At 40.7% G+C, this 22,991-nt stretch overlaps 1 protein-coding gene across 5 annotated transcripts in view; it reads right to left on the bottom strand.

Annotated features, from left to right (window-relative positions):
• Ptprz1 (protein tyrosine phosphatase receptor type Z1) overlaps positions 1-22,991 on the bottom strand; it is a 176,399-nt gene that overhangs the window by 11,469 nt on the left and 141,939 nt on the right. For 3 of the 5 annotated variants that reach the window (XM_060373873.1, XM_021656742.2, XM_021656744.2), the window contains 9 exons: positions 17,567-17,652; positions 14,904-14,924; positions 14,633-14,729; positions 11,494-11,576; positions 10,069-10,203; positions 8,794-8,928; positions 6,210-6,373; positions 4,514-4,649; positions 2,703-2,849 (listed from right to left, as the gene is read on the bottom strand). In XM_060373873.1, the coding sequence (XP_060229856.1) occupies positions 2,703-2,849; positions 4,514-4,649; positions 6,210-6,373; positions 8,794-8,928; positions 10,069-10,203; positions 11,494-11,576; positions 14,633-14,729; positions 14,904-14,924; positions 17,567-17,652 (1,004 nt within the window). The remainder of the gene's footprint in view (positions 1-2,702; positions 2,850-4,513; positions 4,650-6,209; positions 6,374-8,793; positions 8,929-10,068; positions 10,204-11,493; positions 11,577-14,632; positions 14,730-14,903; positions 14,925-17,566; positions 17,653-22,991) is intronic. The other 2 variants (XM_021656743.2, XM_021656745.2) reach the window with 1 other exon arrangement.

The following is a 22,991-nucleotide window of genomic DNA, read 5'->3' as shown; positions in this document are numbered from 1 at the left end:
TAAGGACTCCATTTGTTATTAGCATCTGTCATCTCAGTTCTTTTTCTCTCCTTGAAACCTTACTTTCTTTGGATTCCTTTCTCCCTCACTATCTCTTACTCTCATGACTTCTCTTTACTCCTCTTATCTCCCCTTATTTCTGTATGAACTTGAATGAATATTGTGTTTAAAATAAGACAGTGCACATTTACACCAGGCTGACATTGAATTTGTGGCAATCCTTATGTCTCAAACACTGAGATTCCAGGTAAGTTTTCACACCCAGTATGCCCCTATTTTGTCTTTGAACACTTCCTCCTTCCTGCATCAAGATCAGATTTGTCCTCAGAAAAGGGGAGCTCCCTTTCCCATCCACCCCAGCTCACAAAGTTGCGTCACAGGCGAAGGGGGGGGTAGAAGGTTTATATTGTGAACAGGAACAAGAAAGTCAAATCTCACTTTAAATTAAATATTTAAGTTGTATTTCTATTTAAATCCTGGATTATTCATCTTAATCCATATTAATTCTCTTATGTGACTCTGTAGTAGGTAAATCATACTTAAATAAGAATTATGTTGACAACAGGTGATATAGCTTTAAAATTAGGTTGATGGGATAGCCTTTCATGTCTGCAAAAGGTGTTATTGCAAATTAAATTTCATGCTTTACATCTTTTCACCTTTTCTTTATTTTAATTTTTTTTCTTTATTAATTACACTTTATTCACTTTGTATCCCCCCTGTGGTTCCCTCCCTCCTCCCATCCCAATCCCTCCATTCCTCCACCCTCTGCATGCATGCCCCTCCCCAAGTCCACTGATAGGGGAGGACTTCTTTTCCTTCCTTGTGGTCCTAGTCAATTAGGTCTCATCAGGAGTGGCTGCATTGTCTTCTTCTGTGGCCTGGTAATGCTTCTCCCCCCTCAGGGGGAGGTAATTAAAGAGCAGGCCAATCAGTTCACGTCAGAGATAGTCCCTGTTCCTATTACAATGGAACCTACTTAGATACTGAACTGCCATGTGCTACATCTGTGCAGGGGTCTTAGGTTATCTCCATGCATAGTCCTTGGTTGGAGTATCAGTCTCAGGAAATACCCCTGTGCCTAAAACTGGACCTCAATGACAAAAATAGCAAAAGGCCAATACACACATGGAAACTGAACAACTTGCTACTAAATGACAGCTGGGTCAGAGAAGAAATAAAGAAAGAAATTAAACACTTCCTAGAATTCAATGAAAATGAAGGCACAACATACCCAAACTTATGGGACACAATGAAAGCAGTGCTAAGAGGAAAGTTCATAGCACAAGTGCCTTCAAGAAGAAATTCGAAACATCTCCTACATTTTAAAAATTATTTCTAGAACCTAGTCTATGCACTTTCTCCAAAGCATCCCTTTGTGATCACATAGGCCTGTTGAGCAAGAAAGCACAGCATCTTTCAGAAAACACGTTCTGAGATCAGCAGTCACCCTTTGGTGGCTTGAATAGTCCTAGCCAACATAGAATCCTGTGTTTGAATGCTTGGCCATAGGAAGTGGCACTATTAGGAGGCCTTATTGGAGGAGGTGTGGCCTTGTTAGAACACATCCAGTCTCCTGGCTGCTTTCAGATCAGGATGTAGAACTCTCAGCATCTCTAGCACAATGTCTGCCTGGACGCTACCATGCTTCCCACCATGACAACAATGGAGTAAACCTCTGAAAAGGTAAGTCATTCCCAATTAAATGTTGACCTTTATAAGAGGGGCTTTGGTCCTAGCATCCCTTCGCAGCAGTGGAACCCTAACTAAGACACACTCCAATTTTCTTTCTCATTCCCAGGACATAAAAGCGCAGTCCCAAGAAGGTCAGAAGTAGAAGATTGGTGTTCCTTAGCACACCTATGCTGTAGGCCAGGCCAGTAGCAAGGAGTAAAGGATTTCAAGGTTAACGCTTCTTAACCTTTTCCCCAGTGTCTTTTAAATTCTTCTTAGATATTATTTCCTTATAAATTAGCCCTGTTTCTCTTGAAACCCTGAGAAGTTTGAAGACAGCACGGGATTGTGTGCGGGGAAATTGCAGCCCTCATTCCTAGCGTGAATCTGTACTTTCTCCGATATGAGGGGCAGGTCTGCTAACACCTACTTTCTAAAATCTTTGCAAAGTGATTTCTGAAAGTCAGAGAGCTAGTGTTCTAGAAGTTTAGGAGTAAACAAAGCACACCTCCCCTTCCACTGGCTTTCTGCCTCAAGACAGGTGAGTGGGAGAAACTGGGGTTGAGGAAGCTATTGTAAGTAGGTGGCCTACTCTAGTCTGAGGGTTTCAAGTGAGACACAGGCTGTTTCAAAGAGTAGAAGGAACAGCCTGAGCCACTACACTTGTGCTGAAGTGGTCTGGTTTTTTTTTTTTTTTTCAAAGCAAAAACAGCACTTATCCCGTTTGTATTGTAAGTCCTGTCTGTTCATTCTGTTATGCTCCGTGTCCTTCTTTCCTGGGCTGCGTCTGCTGCATTTGTCAAAGTTAGTCTAGGGTTTCTGACAACTTTTCCTCTTGCTACTCAGAATTAAGAATCTCTTTAAAATCTCCTGTGTGGCACTGTAACCTATCATAAGGAACAAGGATGGTTCAAACACAAAGCCATTATTCTGGCTCCACTGGCAGCTCTTCCACTAGAGAAGGCCGGGTTACAGAGACGTTCAGTTCTGTGGTGACACCCGAGAGGCATTTAAGCAAGAAAACTCACCTGGAATTGTTTCTCTAGTTTTGTCTTGCCTGTTGGTCCAGGTATGAGGAGCGTGTTAACATAGGAATGGATGTGGCTGTCCGGCACCTCGGTTTCTTTGCTGAGAATGGCCTCAACCAGTGTATCGTGAATAAAGACGTACTGCTCCTGAGAAAACAATGGCAATAGAAACACTGGTTTACATCAATCCTGACAGATAACCAGGTACAGATTTGACAGAAAGCTGGAGGTCAACAGACTGGTTGTGCACAGTCCTGCCAAAGATTGCTAATGAGGCCTGGTGGGAAGGCAGGCAGGAGGGGAAGTGACCCAGACAGAAACAACTTCTTCTCCTTCCTCCTCCACGTGCCTCCTGTTGATACTGGTGGATAGGAAGGGGAACAGAAGCCCTGGGAGGGTGAAGCCAAGTCCACTGCCTTCCGCAGTCTTGAGCCTCACTTGTTTCCAATAAGGAGCACTCCCCTGACTCCAGCGCTTCCGGTGGGCTTGCCCTGGTGGCTAAAAGCCAGTCACGTATGAGCAGAGTGGTTTCCTGGTTAAGTGCTTGTCATCCCAACACAAAGTAGATATTCCTGGTAAGGGGAATGCTCGATCAGGGAGCTGCCTCCTCAGATTAGCCTGTGCCTTTTTGTGTGTCTTGGGGGTGGGGCACGTTTCCTGATTGTTAATGGATGTGGGTGAAGCCATCCCTGGTCAGGAGGGTCTTGGCTGTATAAGATAGGTAGCTGAGGAAGCCAGGAGAAGCAAGAATCAGCATTGTCTCAGTCTCTGCTCTATTTCCATCCGGTCTGCCCTGGATGGTGAAATGGAACCTATAAGCTAAAATGAACCCTTTTTTCCCTAAGCTGGTTTTGGCCAGCGTTTTGTCACAGAGAGCAAACCACAACAAGTGCGTTCAAAGGTTGTCGTTGAGTTGGCATTTAAAGATTCTCTTATATTTCATTACTCGGATTTTTCTCTGGTCTGACAGAAAGTCATTTCAGTGATGGAATGTGGTTTTAGTTTGTTTTTTTTGTCTTGGACTAGTTATATATTTCTGGCTATCGTTAAGGCCGTATCATAGCTTTCAATCTACAATCATTCTTTTTTATTTGAAAACAGGAAAGAATAACACACAGATTTGTGAACTTTGTCCTGCTCTCTTTATATGGTCATTCATTATTAACAGAAGAATCTGAGTCCATTAGTTGTCTGTGTCGATCAGCTCTAGGTGTTTGTGAACATAGGTAATGTTGAGTGCTCTGCTCACTCTGGTTCTCTTTTATAACTATGGTCATATGAAATATAGCTTTCATTTTTGTCACAAAATGGGCAGAATTTAGCTGGCCTATTCATGACTTCTCTGTAACTTAGTGTTATAGGTTGATTTGTATTTCCTTAATAGACAAATCGCACTTCAGCACAAAAATACTTTAAATATGGTCTTGCAAATAAGGGCACTGCAGATATAATTTCTTTTTTCAATTCAGCTGGCATTCACATTAGAAGAGGAAAATTTTGACACAGAGACTATAGCCATAAGAACATCGAGGGAGAGATTAGAATAATGCTCCCAGGATTGAGGATACATGCAGCTACCAGAGTCCAAAACAAGATACGGAAACACACACTTCTCCAAGCATAGGAAGAACCACAGCCCTGCCAATCCTCCACTGATGGACTCTCACACTTCAGACTGATGCAAATGCATCCCTGTCCTTCTTACCCTTGCTGCAAGTACTCCCTCTTTATGGCCATCCTCAGAGGGTAACATACCTTTTACTGACACCTCCATACTTTAAACCAAAATATATTAAAAAAAATAATAATACCTCCGTTTGCACCAAATAATTTCTTTGTGAACGAATGTGTTTCAAGAAGCCAAATATGTTGACGGTTCCTTCGTGTTGAATCTGTTGCAGCATACTGTCCAGCACAATGTATGTTCCCGTTCTCCCAACTCCAGCACTGACGGGAAGAAAAGAAAGGAACACTTCCATGTCAAGCACAAAGGGAGCATGAAAGCAGGTCACTATTAGCTGTCACTTAATAAAAACACAGCTACTTTCCCCAAGCAAACAAGGCAGATATAAACTTTGCAATCTGAAGTTATCAACAGTGTGGCAGTTCACGGGAATACTTGATGTTCACTTTTGTTTACTTTTGTTTCTGCTGAGTCTAACGGCAAGGCAAGCTGACCATTTCTGTGGGATGTTTAAAAAACAGTTCCAATAGGTATTGCTGGCTGCCTGATATACAGTGGAATATCATGTATCAGGGCATAGTAGGTAAAGGAGACATTTAATTTGAGAAAAATGAAAGCGTTAGCTTCAGCAAATTCTGAAAGGCGAAGGTCAGGGTCTCCATTGCCAGGTAGACGTGTTTGCAAAGGTTTTGACACCAGTGAGAGAAAAGAATTTGACGATGGGGCTTCAGCTGAAAATTTCATTTCAGTGAGGCGCAAGGAACAAAGCACAACTCCTGCCATTTCTAAAGGACCATTATTACCCGCCTTCTTCAAAGTCTCTGTCTGAGCGACAAAACTCAGGCACAGATTCTTTTCAAATGTCCCCGCAAGTACTACAGTGCGAATTAGCACCCGTTCTGCACAAGAGCCAGGTCCTTGTCCCTTCACTGGGAGACAATCCCTGACCTTCGGAAGGTTGTTTTCTTGCATTCTTCGGTTTTCCTCAGTTTATTGTCAAGACACCAGATTAAAAACCCTCAAGATCAACCTCTCCAGCTTTATCTGAGAATAAGTCCAAGGAGGTGATTAGAATGTGTCAGATGAACCGCGTAGCAAACAGTCGCTTCTGTGAAAGCGCAGACACTGCTTTGACACAAACAGTGAGGGGAGAAATGGAAGCGATTTTGTAGCTGCCACATGGTCAGTATTATCTGCCATTATTTTAACTGCAAAACATAAAAGTACCATATCTAGTACAAACTTTTTTTGTGTGTAATAATGTTGTTTCTATTTATTTGTCTCCTCTTGGAAACCCTGGTTCCTGGGCAACAATGACGTGCTAATAGAGTCAACATGACTTTCGAGAAGTTGGGAAAACAAGAAAGCAATTTGACGGCCAAAATAGTTTTCAAAAGTCAGGTTATTTTGCTAAATTTCTCCAAGTCTAAGTGCCTTGCTTTCTCTAATATAAGCCTGGCATGATAACTCTACAACAGATGATGTCAGAACAGGGACACTGTCTTAAGCATTTTAAGTCTCATCCTATGGTGTTGTGTGTGGCTAATAGATGCTCAAGGATAAAAATGGTGCTGTGACTATCTCACAGTTAATAAGTTGAAATCCAATTCAGCAATCAGACAGACCAGTACCTGCTGCTCTGAAATCTTCAGCCTTCCAGTTGTGAGGCTAGTATCCTCGCTCTTACTGATCAATACTTACGAGGATGGGAATATGGTTTCACTTCCCTTGTTACATGAAGTCATTTCTAGTTTGGCAAAAGCCATTCCCTGGATCTTCACGGATCAGCAAAGAAGTTCTGTAACGACATCTCCAAGACTCACCTGCAGTGGACGACCACTGGCCCCACAGCATGGCGCTTGGCCTGGGCAGCCTTCCTCACGAAGGTCAGCACTGGCAGTGAGTACTCCGGAACCCCCATGTCAGGCCACTGAGTGTAATGGAACTGTGTGACTAGGCGCCCGCTGGATCTTCCCTTCTGGGAGCCCTGGAAGAGTTGAGACAGTTGAGAGCAGCAAATGAGAATTCCGCATTTTGGATACATTTTGTGAGGTGGCTAAATTATGCTAATTATCATTCATGTTACCTTACATATTTACTTTTGGGTGAAAAAAAATATATATATGTTTATACAAATATATATTTATGTTATTTATGATAGTCAACTTTATATGCCCACTTAGCTAGACAGTTGTCATTAGTATGGCAGGTTTTTTTTAAGTCTCTGATTTTTATTAGATGTGGCTGAATATTTTTATAATATGTGACTAAACATTGAATTGTAGATCGAGTAAAGCACCTCCTCTTCCATGATGTGAGATTGATCCAAGAAGCTGAAGAGATAAAAGCGAACCTGAGGTTTCCTGAAGAAGAGCAGCTTCTCAAGACCACAACAAAGAAACTCAAATGTTAGCCTGCAGGCTCTGACCTGGACAAGCCTTACCTGAATTCCCAGACTCTCATCCTGCCCCACAGACTTCATACCTGGTCATTTTCAAAATCATGCCAATCAATCCCAAACTGAAACTCCATCTAACTAACCATGCTCATTCACTAGTGTTCACCCACCCACTCATCCCTCTTATCCATCCAGCCATTCATCCATCTTTCTGCCTGCCTGCCTGTCTGTCCGTCCGTCTGTCCATCCATCCATCTATGTATGTATGTATGTATGTATTTATCTATCTATCTACCTATCATCACTCCTATTTCTTGTGAAAACCTCAAGAAACATATTGTTCCCTGGGTATTTTTGCTTCACTTATTTTAATTTTTACCCATTCTAGGTGGGTGATAGGGTTATGTCAGGACTACACTGTGGGTAGTGTCTACATGGGACAGAAATTTCTTTTCACCTGCCAGTCTACTGCAATCAGCGGCACCATTGCTGTTTGGGGCAAAAGGCATAACTAATGCTTAGACATGTAGAAGAAATCACTGAGATTAAGATGCCATTGTGTTAAGAGTTTTCCGTATCTTTAATTATTATTCTAATTTGCTTTTTATCACTGTGGTGACTAATCATGGTTGTCAAGGACTTCCCAGTCGTGTCCAGAGAGGCCCTGCCTGAGGAATTGCCTACACCAGATTGGCCTTTGGACATGTCTGTCAGGACAATTTTTTGATTGCTAATTGATGTCGAAGGGCCAGTCTATTGTGGGCAGTGCCATCCACGGGCACGCAGGCCTAGGCTGTATAAAGAAGTAAGCTGAGCAAGCAGTGAGGCGTAAGCTGGCATGCAGTATCTGCTATGATCTCTGCTTCAGTTTCTGCTTTGCTTCCTTTGATGAAAAGCAGTAAGAAAACCATACTCTTTCCTTTCCAAGTTGATTTTGATCAATGTTTTATCAAAGCAACAAAAATCCAGCAAGGACAAATCATACATTTATTTAAATAAAGATTGAATGCACCAAACAACTGATGACACATCCATCATTTATTTTAAAAATTATTTTAATGGACAGATAGAAATTATGAATATTTAGAATATATAGTATAAGCATCTTTTAAGTTTGGATACACTGTGGATCACTAAGTTGAGCCAAATGACATATGCATTATCTCACACACTTCTTGAAAACCCTTAAATCTACCCTAAGGATATTTTCAGTTCGTAATGCATCATTTAAATTATAATCACCATATTATACAACAGCTCTGGAAGGAAGTTTGGCTGATCTCTTCCTGCACATTTTGGTCAATACCACACTAGTTCTCTTTATTCACCTTGGCAGCTACCATTCTACTCTCTACTTCTATGAGTCTGACTTCCTAGAGCCCACAAGTAAATAAAAATCTCGCCATGTTTGTCTTTCTGTTTCTGGTCATGTCCCTTAACAAAATGTCTTCGAGGTTCATTTACATTATCCAAATGACAGATGCCATTATTTATTAGGGCTAAATAACATCTCATTGTGAATATGTGTTCCAGTTTTCTCAGTTTGGCTGTTGGTGGTATATGCCCTATTATTTATAACTTACTGAATAGTTTTTACATTGGCTTGATACAAGCTAGAGTCATTTTGGAAGAGGGATTGAGAAAATGCCCCACCAGACTGGCCAAAAGAGAAAGCAAATGGTGCATTTTCCTTAATGATGACTGATGTGGGAGGACCTGGCTTGCTGTGGGCGGTGCTACCCTTGGGCTGGTGGTCTTGGTGCTGCAAGAAAGCAGGCTGAGAGAGCCACCAGGAGCAAGTCAACGTGCAGCTTTCCTCCATGGCATCCGCTTCAGCCTCGAGTTTCTTTTGTCTTCCCTCAGTGATGGACTGGAATTGGAATTGTACTGTTGGACTTCCCTCAGGGAGGACTGTTGCCTGGACTGCTAAGTAGAAACAAACCCTTTCCTCACCAAGCTGTTTTTGGTCTTGGAGCTTAACACAGCAACAGGAACCCTCACACACTTACCTTTTTTATCTTTGTGTTTCTTAGGGTAAAATTCCTCACAGTATAATAAGCAAGCACCTGAACGTTCTTTTGGTTGACTAGGAAGCTTCCATATTCTTCACTACCATCAGTAGGCCAGTACTGGTCACATTTTCTCTGTAAAAGAGAAAATAAAGATGCAATTTATATGTTTCAAACATCCAAGGTGCATGTCATGCTTGAAATAGGTGAACGTTTGGGACAGTAGCATGAGTGGACTCTTTATTATTATTGTATGTTATTTTATGTGTATTGGTGGTTTCCATGTATATCTATGCATCACTTGTGTACCTGGTGCCCACAGAAGACAAGAAATGTCCCAGGATCCCTCGGAACTCAAGTTGTAGTTGGTTGTGAGCTGCCATGTAGGTTCTGGCCCTCAAGACTGGATCCTTTGGAAGAGCAGCCAGCACTTATATTAGCTGAACCATTTTTCCAGTCCTATTAATGGACTTCTAGACTTTTAAACTATCGTCTCTTTCTTCCCCCTAAGGGATGACGAAGTAGTTGTAGATGATCCCTCTGGATCATCAGAATCACAGGTCTGAAAAAAAAAATCTTGGGTTATCTATTCCCACTCTCTTCCCTTCAGACAAGGAAAGTAAAGCAGGGAGCACCGAGTGACCACAACCTCAGTGCTCAAATCCAGGTTCCATGAACTGAAACCTAAATTGCTCTTCATGAGGTCAATTTACTTTTTCTTACACTATGAAGAAGGCATTGAAGAAGCAGATAATTTGATTCCTAATAATGAAGCATTTTGATTGATATCAACAGTTTCCTTTGAGTTGTCATGATAGGTACTAGAATGAATACTATGTGGATGGAAAACTGGCTCAGCAGTTACAAGCAACTGTTACTGATTCAGAGGCCCTGGGTTCAATTCCTAGCAACCACACAGCAACTCACAAACCGTAACTCCAGTACCTGGGAACCCAATGCTCTCTTCCAGCCTTCACAGGCACCAGGCCTGTATCTGGTGCACAGATGTACACACAGGCAAAATACTAATACATATAACAAAAGATAAAAAAATAACTAGAAAGAATGCTGACAGCCTTTCATAACTTATTATGCTTTCTAATATTGACTGTATTAAGATTAGAAGTAGCTGGAAATGATTTCACAGCCCTGTCATTCCAGGACTTGGGAGGAAGAGGCAGGGGGAATGAGGAAATCAAGATCAACCCTGTCTCAGAAAACAATAAACTAATTAAAAGCACCCAGCTAATGTCATGTCATGACACGACTACGTACTCTTCCTTTCTCCACGAGGTTTGTTATCATAACGATGACTTCCACATTGTGCTCCCATATCATTCTCCAGAAGTCTTCGGCTGTGGACTTCAGTGGCCCCTGGGCAGCAATGTAAGCCTTCGGTCTGTTGTAGCCCTAAAGAAACAAATCACAGGTATGTCTTGTTACCTGAGTATACGGTTATTTAAAATTGTGAAATTTAAAGGTCCGCACTCCTTTTCAATGTTAGACAACTTCACAAAGAACTTGCAAAGCTGTAGAACCCTGATAGCCCTGGTAAAGATAGCAACTTGCCTTAAACTTTAACTTTTGTACAAAATTAACTCTCTTTGAGACGAACACAGACTTGCATTTCTCTTCTGGATATATTTGGTCTAAAACTATTTACTCTGCTTAAAGTCTAGTCTTTAATTGTGTTCTTTTGAAATGTTTTTCAGGCAATAAGGCTTAGCTGACAATAGTTAAGAAAGTGCTAGAATTATGGCCTCTTTCTTCTTGGAAACACCTAACTTGGCTGATCATCACCAGCTGTCTCTAGGAAAAAGGAGTGTTGGGCTGGCACTTGGCAAACACTGCTCTAGTTGCTCTTCTGTACAAATGGAAGCATCAGCCCTGACTTGGTGATGAGGAAACTGAAGCTCGGAGGAGTTAAATGACTGCCCGGTATCATGGCTGGCCAGTAGCAGAGCTGGAGTTGCACACACTTATATTTCCAAGTCTACATTCTTTTGGCATGGAAGTGGTCTCCTCTGGAAGCAGGAAGCAGACGCTCTTATTGCTGAACACACTCTATTCGTAGGAACTCACGTCTCTCAATTCAGTGTTGAAATGTAGCATTAACGTGAAGACAGTTGGACTGTGAAACCAGAGCCAGGGAAATCACAGAGTTCTGCTGGCATCCAGGCGACCACGTTGGGGGAATTAAGTAAATGATGCCTAATCTACAGTTCAAAACAGCGCAACAAAGTTGAGGTCATGAGGTTGCCTAAAACCACAGAGGCAGGCTGCTAGCTCCATAATACCACTGGCATTTTGTTCAGTCCTACTGTGTGAAATTCTCAGCTTAGATTTATTGATCATCTGTGATTTATGTGCCAGGAACTATGGAAAAATTCAAACGGAGTACTAACTAGATCTACCCTCACACTTATGGAGGTATCAGTCTATCTGAATATTCATATTCTACCTGGAACGTATGTTTTAGCCTAAATCCCCTCCCTCTTTTACAGAACACTATAAGAGCCATCTGACTTGATTTAAAGTCCTGAGGCCACAGGGTCTCCTACCACTTATTTGTTGTTTGTTTGCATTTTCATTATATTTCAGATAACATTTATTATACAATGGTCTATGTCCATCATTGTGGCATAATAAATTCGGGGCTTAGCAAAACTTCCATGAGATTTTTAAGTAAAATATGCTTACATCGACATAATTGGCATTGATGTAATCAGTCAGCTTTCCATCTTTTTCAGCAAGTTGTGTGAGCTTAACCCTGCTATGATCATCTGAAACAAAAAGAGAATATATTTCACTAAAGTACAGGCTGCTGTTTATAATAAAGGTCTTCTATATTTACATCATAATTTTATCACAAAATTGAGTTCAACACAAAATAATATACCTTAGTAAGTACTGGGGCATGTTGATTTGACAAACCACAAAAACAAATGGGCAGTGATCTCAAATTTAAGACAGCCTCTAGTGCAGTGAGATTAGGCAAATCACAGAAAGTGATTTACAGGTGCCTAGACAGGAGGAGCACAGTGCCAAGAGGAAGCTGGAATCTGAAGTTAGCGTCTTAGATGGATCTTAAGAATGTCACAAGGACTTGGAACAGCAGAGTGACAGATGGGTGATAGGAGCTTCACGGAGCTGAGGAAGGGCGGTGGCAGATGCCTTCGGAATGGGAAGCTGGAGAGGAAGAGGCAGGGGTGGCAGAAGCTGAAGGACCCCTGGCAGCTTCTGTGAAGGGCTCCAAACAAGGATGAGGATGCATGTGCTGACCAAGTGATAGCAGTTCCATGGATATTCCCAGCACTGGTGCTTCCCTGACAGTAGCAGGCTGCCCGAGTACAGACACTTAGATAGATGTAAATAGATTTGTGGTTCATGAAAGATGGATCTGGATGCAGGCTCACCTATTTCTATATTCTGGACCTAATATATTTTCTTTAAATTAGGTTTTTTTTTTTCTGCACTTCTAAAATAGAGCTCCTAGTATCATTTTTCTGGGTTGTTTCAGGTGGGAAATAAAACAGCACTATTTACAATGGTATGGAAATCTCTGCCCCCTCTTAAAATAACAAGGATAAATGTCTTAGGCAAAGAAACAAATCTGTAATAGAATCTTTTGCTAAAAACGTAAATGCTGGTGTGAATGCCACAGAAAAGAAGGCAGCAGCTAAGGAAACTGCTGAAGAGAACGTGGATAATTAAAGAGAGAACCATGCAGATCTGTATGCTCCCACAACTAGACTGAAGTGAGAATTTAAGAACCCTTGACAAGGAGAGCAACAGAACAAGAAAATTTGAACATAGGGAACTTCCCAGAGACTCATACTCCAACCAAGGACTATTCATGGAGATAACCCAGAACCCCTGCACAGGTGTAGCCCAGGGCAGTTCAGAGTCCAATTGGGTTACATAGTAATGTGAAGAGGGACTGCCTCTGACATAATCTGATTGGCCTGCTCTTTGATCACCTCCCTCTGGGGGGGGGGGAGCAGCCTTACCAGGCCACAGTAGAGGACAATACAGCCACTTTTGATGTGAACTGACAGACTAAGATCAGAAAGGAGAGGAGAACCTCCCCTATTAGTGGACTTGGGGAGTGGCATGCAAGCAGAGGGAGGAGGGAGGGTGGGATTGGGATGGGAGGAGGGAGGGGCTTATGGGGGGATGCAGAATGAATAAAGTGTAATTGATGAAAAATTAAAAAAAAATAAAAATTTAATTAAAAAAAAAAAAGAACCCTTGTGGTAATGCATGTAGTTAGGAAGCCATCCCAAGCTCACAGGCGAAAGGAGCTAAGTTTTCACATCCTTTTCGTCTTAGAGGGCAGAAGGAACATAAAGCCAGATTTCAAGACATGGAGGGGGTACTCTGCAGGCCACCAAAAGTGAAGCATATACACCAACCCACAAAACCTTTGATCTGCAATGTTGTCCTTCCTGCAAAGTATACGAGGGCAATGGTGGCACAAAGCGTGTGGGTGTGGCCAACAATGTCTGATGTGACCTAAGACCCACTCCATAAGATGAAACCCATACCTGACACTGCTTAGATGACCAAAAACAAGACACTGGCTAGCTCAGAGACCTAGAGTGAAATCAAGGACTGCTGGTCCTAAAACATATAAAGTAGAAGCAATAAAATGGCTTCTAATGACATTCTTCTGTATCCATAAATCAGTACCCTACTCATCCATCACTAGAAGAGCTTTCTCCTGCAGCACACTGGAACAAATACAAAGATCCACACAGCCAGACATTGCAGGGAGAGAGAGAAAGACACTTTGGAACACTCAGCTGTAAATGAGATGTCTCCATCAAATACTTCCCCTCAGAGTTCAGAGAGCCCCAGGGAAGAGGAGGCAGAAAGAATGTGAGATCCAAAGGAGATGGAGGACACAGGATAACAAGTTCCTCTACATCAGCTGGGCAAAGCTATGAACTCACAAAGACCAAAGCAGCAAGCACAGGACCTGTCTGCGTGGGTCTGCACCAAATCCTCTGCATATGTATTACAACTTTCAGCTCAGTGTTTTATGGCACTCTTGAGTGTGTGAAACAGCAGGTCTCTGATTCTTGTGGCCTCTCTTGGGCTCTTTCCTTCTCATTAGCTTAGCTTGTCTGACTTTGATGTGATAGTTTTTGCTTTCTTATTATATTTTATTTTGTTATGTTTTATTGTTATCTCTTAAAAAGCCTGTTCTTTTCTAATGAAAGACAGAAAAAGAGTGGGTTCAGATGGGAGGAGATGCGGAGAGGAACAAGTGATGTAACAGGAGTGAAGAAAGATGGCGATAGAAGGTAGATAGAAATAAAACTGCATTATGGAAAGAAGTGCCTATACTACTTAGGGATGAAGAAAAATACAGCTAAGAAAACATGGAAGGAGGAATGAACAGAGGATCTTTAGTGGATCCTTTGCAAAACTCAGGAAGAAGTCCAAAAATGTATGAAAGCAAGCACAGGTGGGAACAGGAAGAGTAAGCCAAGAGAATCTCAGCTGGCTAAAAAAATTCATTAAGAGCAAGTGGATCCTAAGTAGAAGTTGGCCTGTGAACTATAAACATTGGTCGAACCCTCAGTTAGAGAAATACAGTCCATGGGCATGAGGAGATGACTGGATTAAAACAGAAGTTCCTTCTGTATAAAGGAAAGAAATGCCTTCGATGGCAGCATGTGCTCAAGTGACTCCAGTGTGATGCTAGTATTAGCAGGCAAAAAAAACTTCTCTCTCTGATCACAACCCCACTGAGATCCACTGGCAAACGCTGTGTGGACATCAGCCAACAGGAGAGCACCGATGGTGTTGCAATATGTGAAAACATACTTACAAGCTACAATATTGACGTATCTGTTCTTGTGCTTGTTGTCTGGGTGATTGGAGCTGTCTGCTGTAATACCTAAGTCAACAGTACAGCTCTGAACTTCCTGGAAAAAAAATGGCATGTATAGCATTGTAGCATAAGTTCTTTCAAAACAAGTGCCTTTAAATATAAGGAAGACAAAGCAAATAAAATAGTCTAGCAAAAAAAATGTATATGCAAATTTACATGTTACAACTATTTCTTGGCTAAAAGAAAATGCAGTGAAATAATGCCTTACCTGGTAAAACTCTTTCAGTGTCTAATGAGGAAATGAATGCCAAAAAAGTAAAGAAATCAAATTCCACAGCACACGACAAATGAGAAAAGAAAGTGTTCATATTAGGTTTACAATGGAAAACTATGATCATGCAATAAATACATTTGTCACATACTAACACAACAGAATGTTTCAAACAGTTGCATGCAAATCAAAATGCCTAATAATTTGGAACCTTAATCATGTAAATGGAAAAATAGCATGTTTACATGGGGATGCAGGTATGATGAATATTTAAAATACAAATAAGAACCATATATCCCATGACCCATTTTGACATAGTAATTGGACTTGCTAAAATACAAATATAGTTTGAATTGACCTTAACAGCACTATTTGAAACTATGAATTAGTGATACATTTTTGAGTTATTTATGGAAAAACTAGCCTCCTGTTAGGTGGTTTATAACATATTTGGGGTTGTCAAAACATTAAATACTCCTAAAAGACTTTTAATCACAGACACTGTCATTTTGAAAAAGAAATTATTCAAAGCATTATTAGAAAGCATTACGTTGTATAGATTAACTAGTAGAACATTAAAAAAATAATCCACACTTCAATGGGCACAGAAAAACAGTTTGCCTAACTTTCTATTAAAATAGATTAAAGACTTTTCCAGAAGTGTTTCTTACCTAAACTATCAGTTTACGATTTATAAATATTTAGAACTGAGATAATAAAATAAAAGCCTTCTAATTTTGGAGAAAACATAACCCAAAGATGAATCTAGCCCCCTGCAAATGCTCTAACTCTTCCCTATGAGAGCTTTTAAGGCAACAAGATATTCTGAATGACTAAAAACAACCTAGAAGATGAACCCCTTAAAAGGTGTAGCTTTATTAGTTATTGGGCTAATTATTCATTTAATGAAGTTTTCTTAAATCAGACTGAGTTTAAAAGTAATGGAATAAGGAGAATATTTTGAGCAGAAATGTGGTTATTATATATTTAATTCTATGGACTGTAGAACAATTTCAGGATGGCTTGATAGGTGTGAATTAATGACTGACCTTTAGACAATTTTAACTTTTTTTTTTTTTTTTTGCTAAGGATTTCTTTTTGTGCCTTTGGGAAATCAGAGCTATTTTCACCCATTTTCCCCTGCTGAATTATAGCTCTGTTTGATGGTAGCCTGATTGATCCCATCAGTTAAAGGAGCAAGTGTCTAACAGCAAAGTTAAAACTGAAGCAATACTGTACTTCCAGTAACCTCTACCTTATAGTAAGAGAGCTAATGTCATCCTTTAATTATGAAACTATACTATAGCACATTTCACTTCTACTCTTTTGAAAGTTTTCTATTCTGTGGCCTTTTCCTCCTTCCCTGTGTTATTGATTGACAGGACTCCTAGGAATTTGTTGTTGGGTGTAAGAAGTTGTTGTGGATACACAGAGAGTAAATCAAGGGACAAGAAATCCTGTGATCAGGGCCAGAGCTTCCCGATGGTGAGTGCTCTCTGTCACGAACAACTCCACATTTGGCTAAGACCGAGGATCTGGCTTGCTTCCATGTATGTGGACCTATCTGCATTACCCCCGTGGCACGCCTGGGTTGGCTACCCAGAGGCTATTTAAGCTGTGGGCTGGCTTTCCCCGGGGTCCGAGGATTGTTCAATGTTCCTGAATAAACTGCATTGAAAAAAAAAAAAAAGAGAGAGGGAGTGTTGTGGAGGTGGGAAGTGAGGAAGACATAGAAAGACATGCAGCCCAGCCTGGGTGATGGGGAGTTGAGTCTGACAACTGCTTACTTGATGTTAAGGTTAATGGAAAGGATTTGAGATCTGAAGCCCAGCTTACTATTTAGCAGTTGTGAATTAATTTATATAAAGTTTGATTGCATCAATTATTCTCATATTATCCAGAATAACAAAACACGACTCCTGGAGGTGAATAAACCTTGAGTATGAAGTCCCTGGTCAGTAATCTATAACACTCAGAAAAGGCAGCTCCTTGTGTGTGTGGTCTTTATTATTTTACCTGGGACATGTGACTCCTTATTTTGAGAAGTATGCTTTAGTGATAGTTCAGTGGGCTGGATACGCTTGCAGTAAACTTTTCCACTTCTTTTAAGAACATTTAACAGTGTCATTAGAAAAAAAATGTTTTATTGATTATAAAGTTCAAATGATTTTTGAAGCATATGTTTTCTTGAAAAGTGGATGTGATTTTGCTTTGTATAATGAAAGTTTCTAAATGCTTCCGAGTTTGTGTTGGTGTAGGCATCATAATTACAATTAAGGGTTTATATTTAGTTTTGCTGAGACTCATCAAGTTTAGTAGTTTAGTATAATTTATATAATTTAGAAAATGAAAATTAATCACTATTACTTATTTAGGTTTTAAGAAAAGAATGTTAACAGTCTGTACTTAATGGGAAAGAATCACATTTATGATTGTTTCTTCTACTAGCCCAAGCCTGCTTTTAAAACAGAAAGCCAATCTTCTAAGCTATAATAACTAAAACACATCTCCTAAGCACATATGTAATTATAGAACCAATATCATATCTTTCCTAGAAACAAAAGTGATTTCAATGTCTTTACATCATGAAGTAGCTCCCTCATGAATCTTTGAAATTTACTACACTTGATATTATTAGCACAGACATATTTAAATCATACCTCAAATTCTTCACTGAACCCATTACTTGCATGTAAGTCTGCAACATGCTTTGGAAAATGCTTTATTGGAATTGCTCCAATATCATCTAAGTGAATAAAAAAAAAAGCACATTAGAAAGGATAACAGTAGAAATTACTATATTTTCCATTACAAGGTATTGATGAAAATAACTTCAAAATTGAACCATGATAATCCAACTAAATTGCAATTACCAACTTTATATATATAAACATTTATATATATATATACATAAACATTTATATATATATACATACATATATAAACCTTTGAACTTTTAATTTGTAAAGTTTGAAAATACACCATGTAAGTGAAGTCATGGATCCATCAACTTATTCGTGAAGAGGCTAAATTATTTCAAGCATTCTTGCATTTTTTTAAAATTTTTCTGAGACAGATTTTTCTGACATTAAACATAGTAATTCACCGTATATGATTTCACAAGTGGTTTCTCTAACAAGGAAGCATCAAACACATTTCACCAAAAGTACTTATTTACATTAACAGATGTTTAGCATTTAGGTCTTCTAAAAAAATTTAAGCTTCAGTTACTAAGAATTTGTTGATTAAGAAACATTAGAATCCATCTGTTCTCCCTCGTAGGTGAGTGGACCTGAATACTAACGTTGAGTTAGCCAGTGAGGCTTGAGACGCACCCAGGTGTCATCTCACTCTCACGCCTATTGAAAGATCTTGCCTGAAAGTAGCGTTTGTAATGAGGTGGGAAACGTAAATGATCTGTCACAGCTAAACCACTGGTTCCCAGGAATGTCCTTCAGACCCAGAGGTCCCCGCCAAGCCCAGCCTGTGCAGCATTGTGGACACTCCATGTCTTTCTCCCGGTTCTTTGATAACTGGTCTGCAAGCGAGACTAAAATTTCCTGATTTTACATGAAGTGTGAGCACCCCTGTAATCAAGACCGAGTGTTCCAGGCCTGAGGGAGCGAGAGGAGCTGCCTTTGGTGGCTGCTCTTTGGGCACCCAAAGGGCAGGATTTGGGAGTTCTTAGACAAGTGTTGATTTTGAATGGGTATTTTATTGATAGTAACACACCATGCTGGCCTCCGGCTAATACTGGAGCAAGTCTCAAAGCCCACGATGATGGGGTATGTGAAGGAAATCACAATTCCACAGGCATCTGGGAGCTTTCCCATCCCCAGATGCTAAAACCGTTAAAGGATCAATGCTGCACTGAAGTAACATAATATAAGCTAAAAGAAGAGAAAGCAATGTCTATGTCTAGAAAGAACATAATTAATAATACATAGTCTATATAACACAACTTCTAGTGTAAAGAAAAATGAAAAAACAATTATTTTTTTAAAAAAAAATTTGTTAATGGGATTTCAGAAGATAGCAACATGCAGAATCCAGGTCTCTGGTAGTAAACTGTGGAGCACCTGAACAGTTTGAAACAAGACTGTAAAGGAGCACATCGGAGACAAGCCTCTTTTCTTGCCCTGGTTTTAAAAACCTTGTCATTTTCTTGACCTCTGTCTTCTTATACTTCTTCCTCTGCTCACAGATTTCTAAAAGTAATTAATCCTTCCTTTCTCTTTAAAAAATTTTTTCTTTTATTTTTTTGAGATCATATTATTTCTTCTTCCCTCTCCTCCCTCTAAACACTTCCATTTAGAAAACTTCCACCTCCCTTTCTCTTTCTTTAATTGGAGTTGTTGTTGTGTTTGTGTATGTGTGTTCGTATTTTCTGTTTCATTTTTGTTTTTTAGTTAGTTTGTTTTTTTGAGAGTTTATTTGTGCAGCCCTGACTGTTCCAGAACTAGCTCTATAGACCAGGCTGGCCTCAAAGTCACAGAGATCCACCTGCCTCTGCCTCCAGAGTGCTGGGACTAAAGGTGTGTATTTGTATTTTATTTTTTAATCGTTGACATCCTTTGGCATTTTCTCAGTACGTCTCCAAATACACATAGCCTTCCTGTATAAATACCAGTCATACTGGAGTAAGGGTGTGCCTTACTAGATTATGGTTTTATTTTAACTTAAAATGTAATAAATTGTGTATCTCCCAAGGAGAGATTGAAGACTCAACCCTGCCTCCTCATGGGTTTTTGTATTCTTTTTTTTTTTTAAATGCAGTTTATTCAGGAACCTTGAACAATCCTCGGACCCTGGGGAAAGCCAGCCCACAGCTTAAATAGCCTCTGGGTAGCCAACCCAGGCGTGCCACATGGGCAATGCAGATAGGTCCACATACATGGAAGCAAGCCAGATCCTCAGCCTTAGCCAAATGTGGAATTGTTCGTGACAGAGAGCACTCACTATTGGGAAGGTGGAAGGCGGAAACCAGCTCCATCTTTAAGGCACAGCATTCCGCAGCTCTCTACAGTTCCCCCTTTTTGTTTTAGACGCATCAGGCAAGAGTAGAGGTCTGATCTCTGATATTAGAAATAAATTGGGACTTCTGTGCCCGTTGATGCCCCTCACGCTATGACTCTCTTCAGACAGAAAAGGTGGAACTACAGCCACCATTGTTACTACCATCTCATTGGCGGCTGTTGGAGCTACCACCGGGGCATTAGCCATGAGTCATACTGGGCAGACTGCTCAGACCCCGAATAATCTTTTAGCCAATGTAGCTCATGCCTTAGTTGTACATAAAGGAATTAATGCTCAACTAAAAGGAAACTTGATGGTGGTCAATCAGAGGATTGACCTCGTGCAGGAGCAAATTGATACCCTATGGCAAATCGCTCAACTTGGTTTTTGTATTCTTAAACACAGAAATGCAACCTGCTCTGAATGTAGAATGTTGCTTGTACATATATTCAGGGCCGACCACTGTTAGGATAACAAACTGATGCGCTCTTCCTTGGAGAAGAGTATTTCTCCAGGTGTCGGCCTTCCTCCGTTGCCTGCAGATATTCCTGTAGGGCTGAGTCCCCAGGAGCATTCTTTCCCTCATCCATGTCAGCATGTATGTGTTGTTGCCCTTGCTCAGCTCTTGCTTAGGTAGTCATGTTGATGAGACTCTTGGGTATAGCTTCTCACACGTCACGAAGCAACAATCCTACAACAAATGTCCTGTTCCTCTGGCTCTTAAAATCTGTCTACCACCTCTTCCACAGTTATCCTCTAGCCTTAGATGCCAGAATTGTGTTGTAGACCTATGTTGGCACTGGGCTGCCAACTCTGCGTTTGATTAGCTGTGGTTTTCTCTAAGGTCTGTCGCAAAGAAAAATTTTCTTGATGAGTGGTGAAGACTACGCTTATCTGGATAGACCCTGGAGAAAAATGTCTCTCTTTTTCTTATCCCTTTGTGTTCTGAAAAGTAAACACATGAATGGCCGTAATTTTGGCCACAGAGAAAATCTCTAGGGTCAGGGAGTGTTTGCATCAAAATGATCCTACTTTCTGAATGTTGTCCATGTAAATGCTGATAAAGTATACAATATTTTCTCAAATTTTCAATCATTTAATATCTGGAAACGTGCAAACAATTATACATTCTCGCTATTCTTCTCTGACCAGTAAGGACTACCACTACCCTTTTATGGTGTTTGGTTTTGGTGTGTGTGTGTGTGTATGTGTGTGTGCTGATATGGACATGCATGACCCCAACATTAAGAAACCTTTTTTTCACATAAACATAAATGATCAGAAATGATCTCTCCTCATATGTTTTATGTCAACTAGACACAAGCTAGAGTCATTTGGGAAGAGGGACTTCTGAACACTGGGAAAATGCCTCCATAATATTTCCTATTGGCAAGTCTGCTTGTACATTTTCCTGCTTCCTGACTGGTATGGCTGGGAGATCCCCTTGCACTGTGGATGGCACAACCCCTGGGCTGGTGGTCCTGAGTTATAGAAGAAAGCAGGCTGTGCAAGCCATAAAGAGCAACGGAGTAAGCAATGTTCCTCCAACAGCATTTGCTTCAGTTCGTGCCTGTAGATTCTTGCCTTGACTCCTGCCCTAATTTTACTCTGTGAAGATGATTACCTGGACATATAAGATAAAATAAACCTCTTCCTTCCCAAGCTACTTTTGGTTGCAGTGTATCAGCACTGCAATAGAAACTCCAACTTAAAAAAAAAATTGGTACTAGGTTCATGAGGTTGCTGAGAGAGATGTGAGCATGTTTTGGGGAGGTTTGGGAAGGGTTTTGGAAGTTTGAGCCAGAAAAGTCATTGAGTGTTCAGAGCTTAATGAGCCTTTGTGGGTGCTTGGATGGTTATGCTGAGGGCAGTGTAAATGACAGAGGGATAGCCTGTGAAGTTTCAGAGGGAAATGCAAGAGTCCCTTAGTGACCCTTCTAGGGATGTTTAATATTTTGAGTGAGGAATCTAGTCACCTCAGGCTGGAAAACCAGCTGTGATTAAGGAGAGACCAGCATCACTGAGGCAAAAATCTCCTGGGAAGTGTTTCCTCGAGTCAACAAACAGAAGCTGTAGTCCAGAATGGGCCTAGGGCTGTCCCTGTACTGGCAGCCCAACTTGGTAACATGGAAGAGTTTCCCAGGTGGAACTGGTTTGGAAGAAAAGAAAGGCTCATGAAGAGAAGTTGAGGGTTGGCCCTGTGAGGGACCAGGTGAAGGTGTAGCCTCCATTGCACCCAAATCCTAAGGATTAAAAGGGTCATGAAGAGAAGCCAGGCATGGTCAGAGTTCTGGAAGCGTGCCCACAGGAAAGGCCACGGGGGAACATACTGCCAGGATGCAGCAGGGGCCCTGCTGCTTTGAGGATAGCATTACCACGAGATGAACTCCAAGGACAGCAGCGGGTGTGGAGAAGAGCCCATCTGAGCTGACATTTGCATGTATTGTGGATGACAGAGCCAGAGACATGAGCTGCCAAGGTCCTTTGGAGCCCAGAAGATCATAAGTCCCAGCAGTATGACAAAGAACTGTAGACTGTTAGACTTTAGTTTTGGCTCAATCTGATTCTAACTATACCCTGTTTTTTCCCTTCTTTGAAATAAGAAGAATGTAACTCATTCTCTGTTTTCCAAGAGCCCACAGTTAAAAGGCTTTGGAATTGTGAAATTACTTTTAGAGAGGAATTGAACTTCAAAGGAGATGGAACTTTTTTGTTATTGTTTTGTTTTTTGTTTGTTTGTTTTTGTTTTTTGAAACAGGGTTTCTCTGGGTAACAGAACCCTCATTATCCTGGACTCACTTTGTAGATCAGATTGGCCTTGAACTCACAGATCTGACTACCTCTGCTTCCCAAGTGTTGGGATCAAAGGCCTGTGCCACCACGTCCATCTTGAGACTGAACTTTTTAAGTGTTTGTTTGAGTTTTTAAAGACTGTAGAACTTTTAAAAGTTAGAACGTTTTATATTGTCAATAATATGAATATATGTTGTCTTAATCATAGGAACACGTGTTTGTATGTTATTGGAGACAACAACAAAGGAAATGATTTGGTTTGATAGTATATGTATC

The sequence above is a fragment of the Meriones unguiculatus genome, chromosome 21, assembly GCF_030254825.1.
Source record: "Meriones unguiculatus strain TT.TT164.6M chromosome 21, Bangor_MerUng_6.1, whole genome shotgun sequence".
Classification (NCBI taxonomy): Eukaryota; Metazoa; Chordata; class Mammalia; order Rodentia; family Muridae; genus Meriones; species Meriones unguiculatus.
This window is presented reverse-complemented; position numbering and strand designations above follow the sequence as displayed.